We start from the raw sequence: 17,686 nt of genomic DNA on the forward strand, positions 1-17,686 counted from the left end.
CTCTATTTTAATTGGTTCAATTGCAGGATGTATCGAACTACGACGCGCGCAGCAATCATCTCTTGGTCATCATCCTATGACACACACTCGATTCCTAGTCTTCTAATCCTGCCAAAGGCCTCTCCAGGTAGAATAACCATTTACTTCAGGATTTGAACCTTACCACGCTCATTACATTAGATACAGATCAAATGTCTTCGTTGGAAAACATATGCATCTTTCTTCAATCTACTTTATGTTTAACTATCTTCTCAAATCACTCTGAGCGAGCTGCATCCCAGATCCAGATAACGGAGCAACGAATACCTAGCCACTATTGCTCCAAACATATCATTCTGGATCTTCGACCAATAATAGTACTATTATTGATCGAAGTTCTGGATTCCTTCTTGGTGCTTTTAGGAATTTCAAGCAACGGTTACCATTTTCAGAAATCAACGTGCAACTTGACCCAGAAATACAACAAACAATGTTTTCTGCCAGGTCTTCTGAGTAGGTCGTGATTCTATCCAGTGGTAAATTTGCGAAGCGCTGCTTTTGTATGGGCAGATTTTAGCCAATTCATGCAGGCTGAGCCCCGTGAGCTCGCTCACCAAACAAGGCGAAGCCAGAATAGTCTCTCGAAACTACTGCTATCTGCAGCTGGGCAAAATATATCCGTCTGACTTGCCCTAAGCCCTGTTGACATTTATTGATGTGGCATAGGTATCCTTTCAAGAATGCATGACAGTAATAATGACAATCCATGACATTCATGATTATAATTTCGTAAGAATGGCTACACTGCCAACAGGGCACCTTCGATCGATGGGCTGCTGTCAACAAATTATGTGAAAAATATTCCCAAAATAAATCGTTTAGAGAAACGACGGTAACTTTCCTTGTATTTCCTTAACAACATCCTGATTAATGCGATTGAAAGTGCCAGTTAAATCCGATCATATATCGAAAACTGATAGTGAAAGTTCTGTTGTGTTGGTTTCGGTTTGTTGATAGTGACGGGGCTGGTTTCTAAAACATATGTCCGTGGCTTCCTAGCGAATGTTACGTAAGGCGTGATAGTGCGCGGTATGTCGTGGATGAAGCAGCGACAGGGCGCGCCTGTCCCGCCGCCCGCCTCTGACCAGCACCAGTATGTGCCTCACGGGCAAGCGAGCAGCGCACAGGTTAGTTCCGTTGTAAACAATGACGTGGAAACGCATAACATCTCACTCACTCGCTCGTAGAACTGTGAAAGATCTTAATACCATATCTAGGTTTATGAAACGAAATTAGAATTATTGATAAATATGTTGATTTTTGGCTTTACTTAAAAAATTAATTTTCTATGTTTAACGACCACCACTTTCTATTAAATACTATATGAATACAGCGTATACTTGAACATATGGCTTCACTGCCTATGAACTTGTAACATATTATTATTATGTATCATGATATAATTATAGTACTGTTAGTTGGTAAAAAATCTAGCAGATTGTAATCTGGTCTTAAATTGTGAACACCCAGAATAATTTGCAATTTTATAACAATTATACTTCCCTATGTTTTAAACTTATAATGTTTATCTGTGATTGGTTAAATAAGCTGTATAATTTTCCATCATTCCTTGCTGTGATCTTGTGAGTAAAAGAAAAAATTAAATACTTAATGGTGCTGAATAAGGGTTGGATTGGTGATTAGTTAAAATTGACCTCAGAGCTACAAAAGCTATAAAAAATGTAAGTTAGAATGTGTAATTGGGTAGAAGTAAGGAGTACCGTCTGTATTTTAAAAAGCGTTCAGTAAAAGGAAGGCCATCACACTATGGCTATGTTCCAATATGCACTGATAGCACTGTAAGGTGTCAATTTAGTAATGTATACTTATTAGTAATATTGTTTTTCAAGCAATTTAATGTATACGAACATTACTGAAATGAGGTTATGCAGGCAAAAGCGATCACTTGATCACTGAGAGCACCTTACTTCTAAAACACCTGCAGTGCTTACAGTAGAAAAATGGCAATGATTTATGATGTCAATTATTTCCCTAAGATACTGCGACTGTATATTGTCAGTTCTTAAGGACTTATTCAATTAATTGAATGAATTTCTACCCAGTAAGAACACTGAATAGTGCTCGCAGTGTATATCGGAACATAGTATTTACTGAAATCCAGCACACTTCACTCTGTTCAAAACTGATATATTCATACCATTTCCACTTCCTACATTCTATTGCTGTTTTGGTGAGTCTTCGAACAATAACTTGCTGTTTACAGATAGATACTTTATCATTTTGTCCTCTATACAAGATGGTACTCCTTAGTTCTATCCTAGTTACTACTACTCCTTAGTTCTATCTATTATTTTTAGTAAAAAAACTTATTATCATTAGCAAAAAATAAACAAAAAGGTAATGCTACCTAATACCTGTAATTCAAAAGGTCACCCTTTCCTACAACTTTAGATGTAATAGATGTAGTAAGCATAGAAATGTAACAATAAGTAACACATACCTACTAAAAATATTGTGTGAATTATTTATGGTAAGAACATTGAAATTCATTATTTTCAACTTAGATGTCATGTAACATGCTTATAGAATATCAAAGTAATCTCTACCACTAGTTAAAAAATAAGCTTAAAACTCACATATTTATTGCGTTGTAGTTTATACTGGATATTTTATAATATAATTAATGTGAGTTTTAAATGTATAAAAATGATATAAAAACCAAATATAAAACAATTTACTGCACCATTGCCAGAGCAAAACTTGAATGTCCCATCACACAAAATATGTCCTTAATTTTGAAGTTAAGCAAGATGACAAGGTGACATTAATGCTTAATGTATTTGCTGGTTAAGCGATTTTAGCTTGACAGCAGTAGCCTTAGCTCATGTAAGCTTTGCTTTATATTCAAGAGTTTAATTTGTTTACAGACCCATGGAAATCAGCAGAATATGTATCAAGGATATCAAAATCCACCTGGAAATCCACAGCAACAGTACTGGCCTGGGCAGCAACAGCCACTGCCACAACAGCAGCAGCAATACAACCAGTATGCTCAGGTGTACCAGCAGGACTATCAGACCAACGCCAACCAGTTTTACCCTCCGCAAAACCAATACAATCAGAACTACAATCAATTCAACTCACAGCAGGGCTACCAGCAAAATTACTATCCTGACCACCAAGTACAACCACAGAGCTACCCTCAGAAAAATACTGATGGATGGGAGGATAATTGGGATTGGGGGTGGGATGAGGCTTCAAAGCAAGCTCAAAAGCAAAATGTGACAGCTCAACAGAATCTAGCACAACAACAACAACAACAACAACAACAGCCACCACCACCTACCTTCCATAATGCTAATGTGATTGAGGAAAGTTTTGCAACAAACGATACTTGGAACTGGACAGTTGAAGAAAAAAAAGAAGCACAAGAAAAAAAAGATGCCCAACAGCGTGCGGCTAGAGTAGATAACCAAAATTTTCATCCATCCACAGCACATGTACCAGAGCACAATGTAGCTCTCAAACTTTTAGGGGACAGTAGTGCGCCTGATGTAGAATTTGGTGATGAAGTAATAAGACTTAGTGATAAAGATACAGTAAAAGAAAGATTACCAAATCTAGAATTAGGCAAAAGATTCAAATTAGATAATTTAACTCCTCAATGGTCAATAGAGTCACAAATGTCCCAAGATTCTAGTGACGGACCTCATACTCATTCTGAGGGAACATTTAGGAGTGAAAATCAATCTAGAAGTTCAAATAAAAGTAGCCCGGGCCTAACCACAGAAAACTCTAACTTTAATTACTCATTCTCCGGGATTGAGGGACATCCTCCGTGGTCTATATCTGGTGAACCGACTCCACCAGATAGTACCCAAAGTAATAGTAGAAAAGGAAGTGAAGATCGAATTGTAAAGTCTATGCAAGAAATGAGTCTAGGTAATCATGAAAATCCTGGTGTTGACCAAAAGACCCATGCTACATATGATAATTTTCCAGTTCTGCAACCTCCTGCTACAGTTTTGCCTGCAGAGTCGAATTCGGCACATCAGCATACACAGTCTGAAGCGATGCCACCCCCTCCTCCTGTTTCAACTAATTTACCTCCTCAGCCTACACTTATGAATTTCCCCCCTCCTTTAGCATCTACCAATTTGCCCCCCCCTTCATCAACAATTACTCTTCCTCGACCACCTTCATCCTCCAGCATGCAGCCTCGGCCGCTTTCAGCAAGCTCATTACCACGCCCTTCATCCTCGGCCTCATCAACTGCTTCAGTTCCTTCAGCAAATATTTCTGGAATTCTATTACCTCCTCCGCCTCAGTTAAGTTTAGTTTCAAATTCTAATAATTCTATGACACCTCCTATATCTTCACAACCTCCACCTAATTTGCCTCTACCGACTTCTTCGGCTAACCCGTTTAAAAACGCTGGTCCGTTTTCCCATAAATCAATGACCAAACCACCAAATGGACCACCTGTACAATTTACATCTCAACCATCAAACACTATTCTGACATCACCATCGGTAGTAAACAAATTATCGCAGCAAAGAACTCCGATAGGCTTTGAGGCCAACTTAGAGACTACTCCAGACAATTCCGAGAGACCTGATCAACCACAAATGTCTGCATTTAGGGCTACGCCAGCGTCACAACACGTTCCTGAAAATATGGAGGTTGCCCCTCGCAGTGATAGAAATAAATATTTACAAACAGCGCATCTTTCTAGTAGTGATTATGGAGAGAACACAGATTTTAGTGGAAATGCACCACCACCCGGACTGAGGAGGATGGTCGTGGGGCAACAGGAATCTGAATACAGCCAAAACTTGAACATTTCTGGTGAAGAGCCTCCACCATCTTTTGCCCGAATGGTCCCAGGGCAACAGAATGAAGCCGAAAACGCTTACAATCCACCAGGAGAAAATTACATGGATCGTCACGGCGATGGCCAGCCGACTGACAATAGCAGTCGCCCTTACAGACAGGCAGACGGTCAGCAAACTCCTGATAATTACACACAGCCTCCTACTAGCAGAGCAAACGAAAGAAGACCAATTGGCTTGGATAGAATGGTTCCAGGCGAGCCAAGCAACGACCAGTATCAAGCTGGCAATTATCCTCAATATCAGGGAACAAACTACGCAGTTAGCGAACAAAGGATCGTCACTGGCTTCGATCACGATTTTCAGTTACGGTTAGACGCTGGGCCTTCAGATATTAGAGAACAAAATGTTGACGGATCCGATTATTCTGAACAGGCGCTCAGAACACAGCCGAGGAACGTAATAGGCGCCCGAGAAAGCAACGACATGCCACCGGACTACGGAGCTCCACCTGAAGAACAACAGAGGGAAGTCACTATGGAAGGAGAAAATTTACAGGATCTGAGCGTGATATCCTCAACGGAAATGACATTCTCGCGGGAACAGATTCTCGACGGAGCCGACACTACACTGACCGAGGCTGCGTTGGACAGAAACACTGACGCTTCAGATTCTATCAACCATCCGACGACCAGTTCTAGACGGCAATCCTTAACCAGAGTCACGTCAGGAGAAGATTCTGAAAGAGATAGGACGTACAAAACCTCTCCAAGGAAAGACAAACACAAGCCTTCCAGGGAAAGGGACAAGGAAAAGGACAGGTATAGTCGCGATAGGAAGTACGAAAAAGAAGACCGGAGAGATAAGAGCCGCAGAGACAAGGACCGCAGAGAGCGCGACGACAGCCCCGAGACCAGGAGGCACCGGCGCAGCGCCCGCAGCCGCCGCTACGAGACCGAGGACACCGACCACTACAGCGACCGGGAGCGCGAGCGGAGGTAACTCCCTCTCTCACGCACTCTAACCAAATACAACAACGAGAATCATCAGCATCTCACTCTCTTGATTAGGTTCCAATTATTTAACAAAAATAAAATATATCGAAATTTACAGTATGTAGAGCAGAAAGCTAGGGACGCACCTATAACAGAGATTTCAACTCGGAGATATTTGAAGCGGCTTTGGGAAAGTCGTTATTTCAGTGCAATTTGAAACTTTTACCTCATGTTTTAAGGTGAGCAGTATAGCTCGCCCTGTGTGACACTGCATACACTGCAGTCGCGAGTTGGCACTGAAAAGTTACTAACCTAATAGACACAGCCCACTGAGTTTCTCGCAGGATCTTCTCAGTGAGTTGCGATTCCGATCCGATGGTAGATTCTGCGAAGCACTGCTCTTGCTAGGGCTAGTGTTAGTAAATTCTCTTAGACTGAACCCGTGTGCTCACCTACCCGTCCGGGCGTAACTGGAACCGCCCCCTAGGCTAACAGTGCAGACGTAAGGGAAAAGAAATGAAAAGTCCAACTAACAAAATAATTTGGGACGTTTCGTCACGTGCCTTCAACAGACGCAGGGAGGGCTCGTACACGTCGCGCCCTCCCCGCTCCGAGGACAAGGAGCGCGAGAGGTCGCGCCGCCACAACGCGTCGGAGCGAGACAGGAGACACGAGGACGAGTGGGATAGCAGACACCGCTCCGACCGCCACCGCCGCTACCGCGACATCGACCCCACCAAGAAGTACGGCAGCCTCAGGAGGCGCGACGACGACAGGAGGAGAGGTTCGTTCGACGTGACACACACTCACACGGCTAGCCTCCAATGAGCGTATTGTATTTATTGTGTAGTGTATCTATAAATCCCCTCAGACAGACCACCAAATCGCTCCACGAATCTTTCCTTTTTACTGGTCTCAAAGTCTGAGTATTTTCAGCACTCTACTTACATGCATACATAAATACACCCAAATTTACCTTTCTACTAAAGTCCCGGCTAGTATGTAACTTTATTTATATCTAACGTACGTATCTATATAGATCTACATATTATGTATACATTTGTTTTCCAGTTGTGACGTTCTCGAGCGATGCAAACGATAACGATAGTGGTAGGAGAGAAGGTACAGAGCACACGCTTACTGTCATCACAATAACTGAATAGAGTTGTAACGAAGCTTTGTTTTGTAAGATCGATAACATTTATTTTAAACTCGTTATTTTAGTATGATTTCGAAAATAAAATCATGTATATAATTTTGAAATATACATAATATATTTGTAATGCCAACGTAAACCGCAGGACTAGACCACGGCCTGCCTGTCAGTAAACAGTCACAGTGTCTTATCTATCGTGTCATCTGATTAACGCGAACAAACTATTATCAAGTAACATTAATTTTGACGAGATCATCGGAGTAGTCATTTTCTATAATAATTTTATTTCCCTTACTGTTTCGTGGGTCGTCTGACCCTATCTATCTTTGATTGGTAAATAAGGTAAGAAGTACAATTAGAGATATATTTGCAAAATAAGATGAAAATCCTATTATCGGTAGCGGTCATCATATAGCCCGACCATACTGACACTAGAATGGAGCACGACTTTAATCGAGCGAACACTATTACGGAAAAATCGATTATTCACTAACTTAAGCTTCGATACATCTCTATACACAACTATCGACACATCCACTGTAATATATGTATGGCATGTCACATGAGCATGGAAATGTGTGAGGCGTTTTTCTTTACTTCGATAACAGTATCATATGATAATGTTAATAAGAAGCCTAAAATAAACCAGAGGGAAACATAAATGGGATGAAATTGAAATTGAATTAATATCGGTTTTTTCTCATCAGCGAAATGAAAATACATGAACCTATACTGTTTAAACAATTACTAGTTTAACATTTGATATGTTTTATAGTCTCTTTTTGGCTCGCTTCTAATAGTTGAAAACATACGAGGACGACTTCCTATGCTATTTTAATGGTATATCTCATCTGGCACGGCCTTCAATCAAATACTTACCGAGAAACTTTTTAAGAATATTTACTACGGATGCTCACACCACATCGTGCTAAAAGCACTCGTTTTTTTTTTCATTACTCAGTTTATTCTATGGAGGAGCTGTAATTATCATTTTTTCAGTCAAATGCACATACTTTCCAAATTTCCTGTTTTTAGTTACAGACAGTAGAACCCGAGTAAAATGGTTGTGACACACAGGCCGACGGAATTACACGACGAAATTAAAAAGCTTCCATTGGGATTTCCGTTGACTAGGGAATTCTGAAAACATTTAACCCCATCACCCCCATATTATTTATGCATGTAATTACGGAATTCACGGATCTTTGTTTTGAGAGTGGTTTCAAATCTTTAGAAACATTGTAATTGCCATTACTGCGGTACTATCAATCATAGTAGAGCCCAAATGACCAAGCTATAGCTATTGAGATGACCTCATGCCTCAATATTGTGAAGTGAGCTTTTCTATGTGCAAATAAAGATACTATGATGCTGCGAATCTTTCTGCTAAGTACAAATAGAAATCAGTAAAGATTTTTCTTTCTTAATAATGCATTTATTACTTTTGCGAGTTATAAATATCCGTTATTGCAACGTTTATGACCTTAAAAGATAATATTATAAGTCGACGCTTTCTGTGTCATATTAAAATACGCAAAACATTGAATGGGGTATGGTGAAATAAACCTCCACATGACAACGTAAGCTCACGCAGCACAAATTCCGCTAAGCGATTACGAGCAGTTAACTAAGTCTTGTGCTAAGCGGATCGGGAATTACAGAGACACTAAACCTGAATGTGACTGGCTTGAGACAAGGTCGCGGTGTCATTGAAGTGAATGGTTGCTATTAGTACTGGCACTTATTGGTTTATCGAAAGTAAGCAAACAACTTAACCTTACCGAGCTCACAGCGGGCACTCTGTTTCAATATCTTATTATATAGAAAAACCGTTTTTTAACCTTAACCCCCCCCCCCATCCCCTTCCCGACCTCAGATCGCCCGTAAATTATTTTTCGTTTCATTTTTATAATATTCACCTCCTTTTCTAATGGGTTTCATCCTACTATTTTTTTTTTGTTTTAAAAATTATCGACCCTGGTCTATTAGTGAAGCCGTAAAATAAAAAATTCAAAAATATTCGTACGTGTTTATCAATATTACATTTCCGATTCTATACTTCGATAAAGCGTTACCAAACCATATCACTTTATCTACATTTTGTATTGTACAATCTACATGCAACGTCTCCGTATCTGTACTAGATTTTTATGAAACTTGTTAATTTAATATGTAATGGTAAATTGTTTTTTACCGTTCATATTAGTGATTTATATAATAGGTGTGATAATTGTTTGTCTCGAAGTTAATTTTTTCCTCGTTCACAATTTTTTGTGGGTTAATTTACTATCCGAGCCTTTCATCGCAAGCGACGGGTTCGACGAGAACGATGACCGATGCTTGGGGTACCTAAAAGCACCGTTAGTGGATCGGAAGGTTCCGAGATGACGTGTTTTGGGCGATGTCGATTGTTTTTACCATTTAGTCCGCAGGATCGGCTATGTAGTTACCGGCGGCCACGATGAGAGTCGATCTCGTGTCGTTCCGCTTTGTCGAAATGGCGTTATAGCCTGATACATGTGGTGGAAAAAACGGTTAATATCAACAGAGTGCAGTCAGTACACACTAATATCTGACTGTTTTCGTTCTCACTAATTTAGTACTCTTCAAATTGTAATCATAACAAAATAATGTGAACTTCCCGCATTCAAGTTAGTACGTTGTGCAGGGAGCGTTAAAGTACCTATATTGTTTGCTAAGCCTATGACTTTTAATGAATACATCATAAATCACTCAGTTCTCTCAAAGTGTTCTTGTGTAGAATCTTGAACAGTTCTATCAAAATATAGTTTTCATTCAGACAGCGCAAATATCCGAGAAAAATATCTATTTAAATACATGGTTTGATCATCGCTAACCAAAAGCCATCCATTGCTGGACATTGGATTCCTCAATAAAAAGCTCTATTCGGGGTTATCATAATCGCTACGCTTGGCATGCGAGTTTTCGATCGCAGTCTGCTAATATAATACTCTAAGAACGCTGCCGCCCAATCTACTTATATAGTCGTCGTGTAAAATGGTTACAGGAAGATGCGGATTGGTGCCATTCGACGCTACAGTTAAGTGGCAAGACAAAATGTGCCTTGATAATTGATTATGGCGATTACATTCAGTTTACCCTCATAAACAAGATTATATTTTCTATAAATCTACTTATTGTTTTCAAAGTGTGTTTTATTTAATAATGTCAATACACTCTCATTTATTTATGCACATCTGTACATACATGCATACGTATGTTTTGCTCCTAGGTGAAACGTTCTCGTCACCGTCCCGACCGGACTCCCGCGAAGCGACAGTCACCGACGACGACGCCAACGTGACCCGTCGTCGAAGAAGACAACCGAGAGATCCTTACTATGATGGTGGGTAGTCTCAAAAAATAACTATCGATCTCGGTTAGAATTGAGTCAGAAATTATAGTACAGAAGACCTTAATAGCGGGGGAGTTTATGAGCCCGCACGGCTAGGCACCACTTATCTTCCATCTGTCACGAAGCAATCACGTTTGATGATTTAGATTACGGTTTTACCATATATCTAATTTGAAAGTTCTGTAGCGGAAAGGCATCACAGAAGTTGTTTTTTACTGGTGGTAGGACCTCTTGTGAGTCCGCGCGGATAGGTACCACCACTCTGCCTATTTCTACCGTGAAGCAGTAATGCATTTCGGTTTGAAGGGTAGGGCAGCCATTGTAACTATACTTGAGACCTTAGAACTTATATTTCAAGGTGGGTGGCGCATTAACGTTGTAGATGTCTATGGGCTCCAGTAACCACTTAACACCAGGTGGGCTGTGAGCTCGTCCAACCATCTAATCAAATGTCTGAATGTTGACCCGCCAGCGTACGGTGCGGACGGGTACACGGACGCGTACTCGCTGCAGCGGCGCCAGTACTCGTACTACGAGCAGCTGCGGCGCACCGACCCCGCCGCCTACCTGCGCGTCTACAAGCAGCTCGTGGCCGGACACGCGCCGCACTACCACGAGGGTGAGCACCGCCCTCCACTCTCATACAGCCGCTCCCAGACTCCCAGTGCACGCCTGTACATGCTCTCTCTCTCTCTCTGTGTGTGTGTGCAGCGTACTCCGGGCTGCCGTACGAGGGCCGCGGAGAGGGCGTGCACTCCGGCCGCTCCAGCGCCGCCGGACTCAAAGGACACGACACGTGAGTGCATTAGCACTTTGCTGACAATCTACTTCACTTTCACTAACAATAACGAGCAATTAACAAACACCTAATTAATTTTGCCATTTACAATCTAGAATAAAATTAATTTGCTTAAAATTCAAATTGTGAATCACTCAAAAACTCGACAATTTTCTTAGGAATATTGTATCTGACATAAGTGTTGTTTCAAATGTTAATAAATGTTCGCGTAACTAATCTCGTATGAAACAAACGGGAGTTTCACGTTGTGTTTACTTGTGTCAACATGTTTGGGATGTTCATGAAAGCTATATGTATACAAGTTATAGAGAGTTTAACTTCACAAGGAATTAAATCGAATTGTACATATGTATACGTTGTATCTGGCGTGCACAGGTACACACTACCATGTATATCGAGGAGTGAAAGGCTATTTGGTTTAAGCGACATTTTGCTTATACGCCACATCTGTCTTTGTAATCACAGATCCGTTTTATTTGGTAATAGCATCAACAATTAGATGTTTTTAATTGAACTTCAATTAAGTTTAACCCATTCAAATAGGTGAAAAAGTTTTTATGTTATGATGTTTTTCAAAAATTTTAAACAATAATAAATGGCTCTCCTGCGATGTTGCAAGAATGTCCTTTCTGTAGCCTTTCACCCCTCGATATCATTTCTAAAGTAAGCATTGGTGCTTATTTGGTTACTAAGGTTTGAACCTTAACAAATATTCACCGATAGGGGTACATTAAGGTACGGAGCGTCTTCTGCCTTCATCATGACGTTTCAAGATTTGTGCTTTCATTAAGTTCGGAGCTTTCACTTGCTTCCAAATAACTGACATTGCACTGATAACATCTCATACAAATGAACCATTGCATTTAACAATATATTTCGCTGTTCTAAAATTTCAATCGAATCACAATATCAATAAATGTTGCCGGTTTTTGGATAACAGTGTTTAAGTGTGGCCCATTGTTAAGAAAATCTTGATTTACACAAATGCTAAAAGTATAGGTAAAGTTTTGAAAGTTTTTTAATTTTGTTCATGGAAAGAGATGGAGGAGTGACTTGTTTTTCAAGTAAGCAAACAGTTGACAGGATGGCTTGGCCGATAATCATTCATCATTCTCCTGCCCTTGTCCCAGTCACCTGGGGTCGGCGCAACATGTTTTCTCCATCCATAGTCCTCTATCATATACCATTTTTTCGCTCATTTCTTTTTAGGTCTACCTCTTCCTCTATAGCCTTCCACATTCATAGTTAACACTCTTTTACTAACCTCATTGTCATTTCGTCTAATCTCATGTCCGTACTATCCCAAATGCGCACTTCTCATCTTCTCCGATGGCTTGGCCGATATCATGGTCTAAAATTTCTAAATGAGTTTGGCGACATAACGACCCTAGTTTTTGCATCTGCCACCGAGCTTCTGGACTCTTCCGCTGTCGTCCACTTCCGTAATTTCAAGTACATGTTTTTAAGGGTGTTACCTATTTAAGTCAGTTGGTCATTGGTCTATCGTGAACACAGTTTAGCTGTCACCGCTGAGACGAAAGCGGGTGCGCTCTAGTCAGCTATTCATGCAGTTTGCAGCAATGAATTGCTCGCAGCGGCGTAGGTATTAAAAACGTCTTCTCAGTCAATCACTCACTGTACTTCTCGTATAAAACCTGTACATTGCTCCCCGCTAAATTTATTGTAAATATAATCTTATAGTACGAGATTGAAATGAACCTGCACGGAAATAGTGTGTTGTTGTATGACGATGTTGTGAGTGCACAGTCGGTTAGCTGGCATTGGTTACGTAGGTACTTCGGCGGGTACCGGCTCGACGGGCCGCACTCGCTGCGAGACGCGCCCTCGCTTCGCACAGACGCTTCAGACAGGTGGGACCCGCGCTCGCGTCGCGGCGCCTGCGACGAGATGTGACCTTTCAACTAATTAGTACCGAACATTTTTTTTACAAATTAAATTAGCGTTAATTTTTTCGCTTTGAACTGCCAGTTATATGATGCATTAAAAATGACTGCAATAAATTTTAGTAAATGTTACATCTCGTTGTTTTATATTTGAACTTGTTCAATTAATGGAACGTTCATAAAAATTTTGATACTTTTGTTAAATTTATGCTTTGCCGTCGCACGTTGTCTCACGCTACTTACATGCACCTAGAAATTCACCCATTTTCATGTTCAGATTTATCAACTAATATAAGACTAAAACCGCATAACACATAAAGAAGCATTTCGGATACACGCAGTTGTGTTAAGGTCTCGTGGGGGTACTAAGCTAGAGATTAGATGCAGCATTAAAAAATATGTATCAGGTCTGACTGGTAGATATCTATCGTTGCGATAAAACTGCTATGGTGCGATCACTCGAACAAAAACATGTGGTAACTGGTAATGCTAAAAGGAGTACATTAAGAAAAAAACGGTGCGCGTGCAACTTGTTGCACGTGAATGAAGTGAGACTTAATATGTATGTATGCAATAAAAATATAGTAAATTTAAAGTAAATTTATTTAATTTTTTCTTTTGTTGATCTCCTGTCAGAGTTAGTATGTGCGCGCTATCGTTGGCTCGTGTTGGCGTGTTGTCCGTTTATCTTAAGCGTGTTTTGATGTAGGGACATAACGACGGATGTGTCGTTGAACCTGCATCTGGAAGAGTCGACCGTGCGCTCCGAGAGGATGACCCCGGTGCTGTACTCCACGGCGCATGTCAGGGTTCGTCGGTCTTTCCTATTATCACTCTTGTTGACCTCGCATAACGTACTTCTTTTTCTTTTTTTAAGTATGGCAATTTACTTCTTGCGACTAAAAATCTTAACTTAGGAAATACACACATACCTATTAATCTTAATATATATAAATCACGTGTTACGTTGTTTGTCCGCGATGGACTCCTAATCTACTTAACCGATTTTAAATTGTATTTGTACACCGTGTGCAGTCTGATCCAACTTGAAAGATAGGATGCTTTTTATTTCGATTAATGTTCGCAATATTTATTAATTAACAATAAAATGATTTCTTATGTTGATTTTAGTTATTGATTGTAAATTTCATAAGTCTAAAACAGATGGCGTCTTAAATCAGTTTTACAGACAATTGTAATACTGTCTGACATTAAAATCTCATAGATGGCGCTGTGTTAAAAATACCAACGTTTCACATAAGCTACAATTTAATGGCATAAACACCACAACTTTCAGAGGCTAAAGTGTAAGTGAAATTTATTTCGTAGTAAACGCAATACAGTGAAATCCAATTGGTCTTACTTTGTCAATTTTTTGTATTAGCATAGGCGGCCGCGTGTTATTTAGAAACAAATACCTTAGTCACAGCAACGTGTGGCCGGGTCTGCTAGTGAATATATATGAAGCGAAATGGGATGTAATTGATTCATTTGTGACTTTACTAAATTAGAACGAAAGTAAATGAAATGAGATGAGATGGATGGCTCGAGGGGACGCGCGGGGTACAGATACTGAGAGCAGACCGGGGGCTCAAAGATGTGTTAGGGCCTCACCCACCAAACAAGTCCCGTATGTGCAGGCGAGCCTGGCGTCGCGGCACCTGGTGGTGGTGCGGCCGTGCTACCCGGTGGACGGGGCGGCGGCGCGCGTGCACGTGCTGGCGCTGGACGGGGCGCTGCACGGGGACCCCGACGCGGCCGAGCTGCTGCACTACCCCGGACCGCTTGTTAAAGGTGACGCTCGCTCAGACATTCCTTCCTTCGTTCACTCCTCATTCAGTGCTTCATTCTTTTTTTAAAGATGCAATAAGCGGCACAGACTCGTTCTCGATTTGTGCAGAATTCAATTGTGTCTCTGTGTATCAAGAGATCACCGCGATTGACGGTGAACAATGTGTCCGCAGGTGTGAGCCACAAGAAAAGCGTGATCGAGTACTGCGAGAGCCAGGCGCGAGCGGGCGCCCCCCGCGACCCTCGTGGCCACGCGCTGCTGTGGGACTACCTGGCGCTGCTGCTCACGCAGAACGGGGTCAGCATTACCAGCTTGGGCTCAGCATGAGATCGTGGACTAGGCGTGCCGGGGCTGGGGGGGCGACGTATCCAAACTGTAGTTTCCAAATCTAAACAAAACGTTTAGTAATAGTAATAGTAAAATAAAAAAAATGTCTTAAGAAACAAAAAAATAAAAATCCTCGGTTGACAAACAAAAGGACGGATCAGTTTTGTTTTTGCAATACGTAAAGGCGATTTGTAAATAAACATCTCTTGTCGACGGATTCCACGTTCTCGAAAGGAACGACAGAAAGTCAGTATATATTTATTTGCATGAGATCTAAAATAATTGAATATTCCAGGTGGTGGTGGGGTCGGACTTGGCAGAGTTGCTGATGAAGAACACCCGGGAGCACGAGGCGCCGGCCGCCAGCCCCGCGCCCCCCGGTCGGTACCCCGCCCCGGGCCCGCGTCCCGTTATTTGTATCGACCATTAGATATCGGGCAAGCAAGACCGCGGTGTTTGTTCCGCACGGCATTTCTGACGTCCATGGACGACGCAACACCTCGGCGGCTTATAGGAGCAGTAGTGGATCGTCCCTACTCGTTCTCTGTGCGGCCGATAGAGAAGCACTGTGATATGCGTCACGTATTTCTTGCTGTCTCCTGAAGCCGACCTGAACAACGACAGTACAATCTGTCCAAACGAATATTCTAACCTAATTCAGCACCGCACTACTGTCGCACAGCACGTGGCGCTCCCCCCGCGGCGCCCCCCCGCGGCCCTGCCACGTGACGTCACTGGGTGCACGCACGGCACGACCAGGACAACGAAATTAGGAAACAATTTTATCTTTGTCTCAACTACCAACTAATGATGTCGTGTGTTGGCAGGAAGTCGTCGCGAGTCCTCAGTGTCGGACCAGCACCCCGCCCCGGCGCCGCGGCCCGCGGGTGAGGGTGCACTCAACCCACTAAACGGAATAAATATCCGTTAAATATACCGAGAGAAGCAGCAACTAAAGTAGATATTATATTTACAGCAGAGGACCCGCCGGCCCCGCCCGCCATCGACGAGGCAGCCGCCCTCGACAAGTACAGGGAATATCTGTTGTGCGGCAACAGGAGGGACGCGCTAGGTGAGTCCTCGCACGAGCAGCCGCCACTGTGCCACCGTGCGCATCTCGAACAAACTGCGCGATATACTGGGACTAATATGAACTCAGAAACACAAATACCAGATCTAGATATACTGTAGGCGTGACAAGTGCCCGCCCGACCCCTGCCTCGTCCCGAGCGGGGATCGGGCGCCACCGAGACCGTGAGGAAGTTATTTAACATATTCAGCTATAAACCTCGCACACCATGCCCCGTTAGGCGCGATACCACGAAGGAGATCGAGCCTCAGCTCAAAAAACAAAAGCAGGGGTAGTATTGTGAGCCCGCACCGTTCTGTGCATTTCTGACACAATCACATGTTGTGGTTTGAGGGAAAGGACAAGCTTTTACGGTGTCATCGAGATATCGACCTCATGTTGACCATCAGGCTGAAGACATACCAGCTCTGATGGTATTCACATTCTAAATTCCTAAGGTTCTTTGATCTTATTTATAGTCTTCACACGTGATGCACAACAAGTTGTTGTTTTGTCAATTATCAGAATGGGCGGTGTCGAACAACCTGTGGGGGCACGCGCTGCACCTGGCGTCGCTGAGCGACCGGCGCACGCGCGCCGCCCTGTCCGCGCGCTTCCTGGGCGCCGTCCCCCGCGCCGACCCCCTGCACACGCTGTACGCCGCGCTCGCCGCCGCCCTGCCCCCCGCCGTGGCGCCCCCCCCGGGGGACCCGCCCGCCGACTGGCGCCCGCACTGCGCCGTGCTGCTCGCCAACGCGGGCGCGCGCCCCGACCACGAGCGCAGGCTCGTCACGCAGCTAGGTACGCGCCCACCGGAGCAGCTGTAGCACGCATGCGACCTCTGTACAGAACCAGAACAACACAACAGAAACATTAGGAGATGACACAGCACGTTCTAGGCACCAGACCGCGAGCTCCGAGAGACGCACCGGAGTGGGAGCGTCGCACGCAGCGATGAGTCGTGAGTCTTTGGACTGCGGGCACTGTGAATGTCAGAGTTATCTTTCTCCACGACCCTTAACAATCACAATTGGGATTGTCCCGGGAACGCGACCGGACGGCGACCCAGGCGGGTGCGGCCGGTCAGAAGCGACTTTGATAAAGGACAATGCCCAAAAGTGGGCCTTATTTTTTTACGTTGTTTAGTTTATGTATCAACATTTCTTCAAACCTGGCATTGTTTTACAAAAAAATAAATTACTTATTTCATAACATCCCAAAACTGAGTGCCATAGTTTTTAAATTCGTCAATAGGCAAAGGGCTTAGCCCATAAAGCCTTATAGTAAACCTTTAAGCTGCCAAACGAAAGAGTTGTCTGTCAACTTGAACAACAAATTTAAAAAAAATAGCTATTGGTTATAATTCACCGACTTTTTAGTTTATTTTTGTTCAATTTAATATTTATATATGGTAATAATAATTATTACTTAAAATC

At 42.6% G+C, this 17,686-nt stretch overlaps 1 protein-coding gene across 9 annotated transcripts in view; it reads left to right on the forward strand.

Moving 5' to 3' along the window:
• The first annotated feature begins 712 nt into the window (after positions 1-712).
• The window catches only part of LOC101745679 (uncharacterized), a 32,277-nt gene continuing 15,303 nt past the window's right edge, over positions 713-17,686 (forward strand). For 4 of the 9 annotated variants that reach the window (XM_038015807.2, XM_062672363.1, XM_062672365.1 and 1 more), the window contains exons 1-14: positions 713-1,166; positions 2,928-5,830; positions 6,400-6,611; positions 10,237-10,350; positions 10,832-10,978; positions 11,071-11,155; positions 12,952-13,029; positions 13,772-13,871; positions 14,703-14,856; positions 15,027-15,151; positions 15,477-15,561; positions 16,009-16,068; positions 16,158-16,253; positions 16,776-17,051. In XM_038015807.2, the coding sequence (XP_037871735.1) occupies positions 1,071-1,166; positions 2,928-5,830; positions 6,400-6,611; positions 10,237-10,350; positions 10,832-10,978; positions 11,071-11,155; positions 12,952-13,029; positions 13,772-13,871; positions 14,703-14,856; positions 15,027-15,151; positions 15,477-15,561; positions 16,009-16,068; positions 16,158-16,253; positions 16,776-17,051 (4,531 nt within the window). In that variant the 5' untranslated portion in view covers positions 713-1,070. The remainder of the gene's footprint in view (positions 1,167-2,927; positions 5,831-6,399; positions 6,612-10,236; positions 10,351-10,831; positions 10,979-11,070; positions 11,156-12,951; positions 13,030-13,771; positions 13,872-14,702; positions 14,857-15,026; positions 15,152-15,476; positions 15,562-16,008; positions 16,069-16,157; positions 16,254-16,775; positions 17,052-17,686) is intronic. The other 5 variants (XM_062672362.1, XM_062672364.1, XM_062672366.1 and 2 more) reach the window with 4 other exon arrangements.

Source organism: Bombyx mori, chromosome 15, assembly GCF_030269925.1.
Source record: "Bombyx mori chromosome 15, ASM3026992v2".
Taxonomy (NCBI): Eukaryota; Metazoa; Arthropoda; class Insecta; order Lepidoptera; family Bombycidae; genus Bombyx; species Bombyx mori.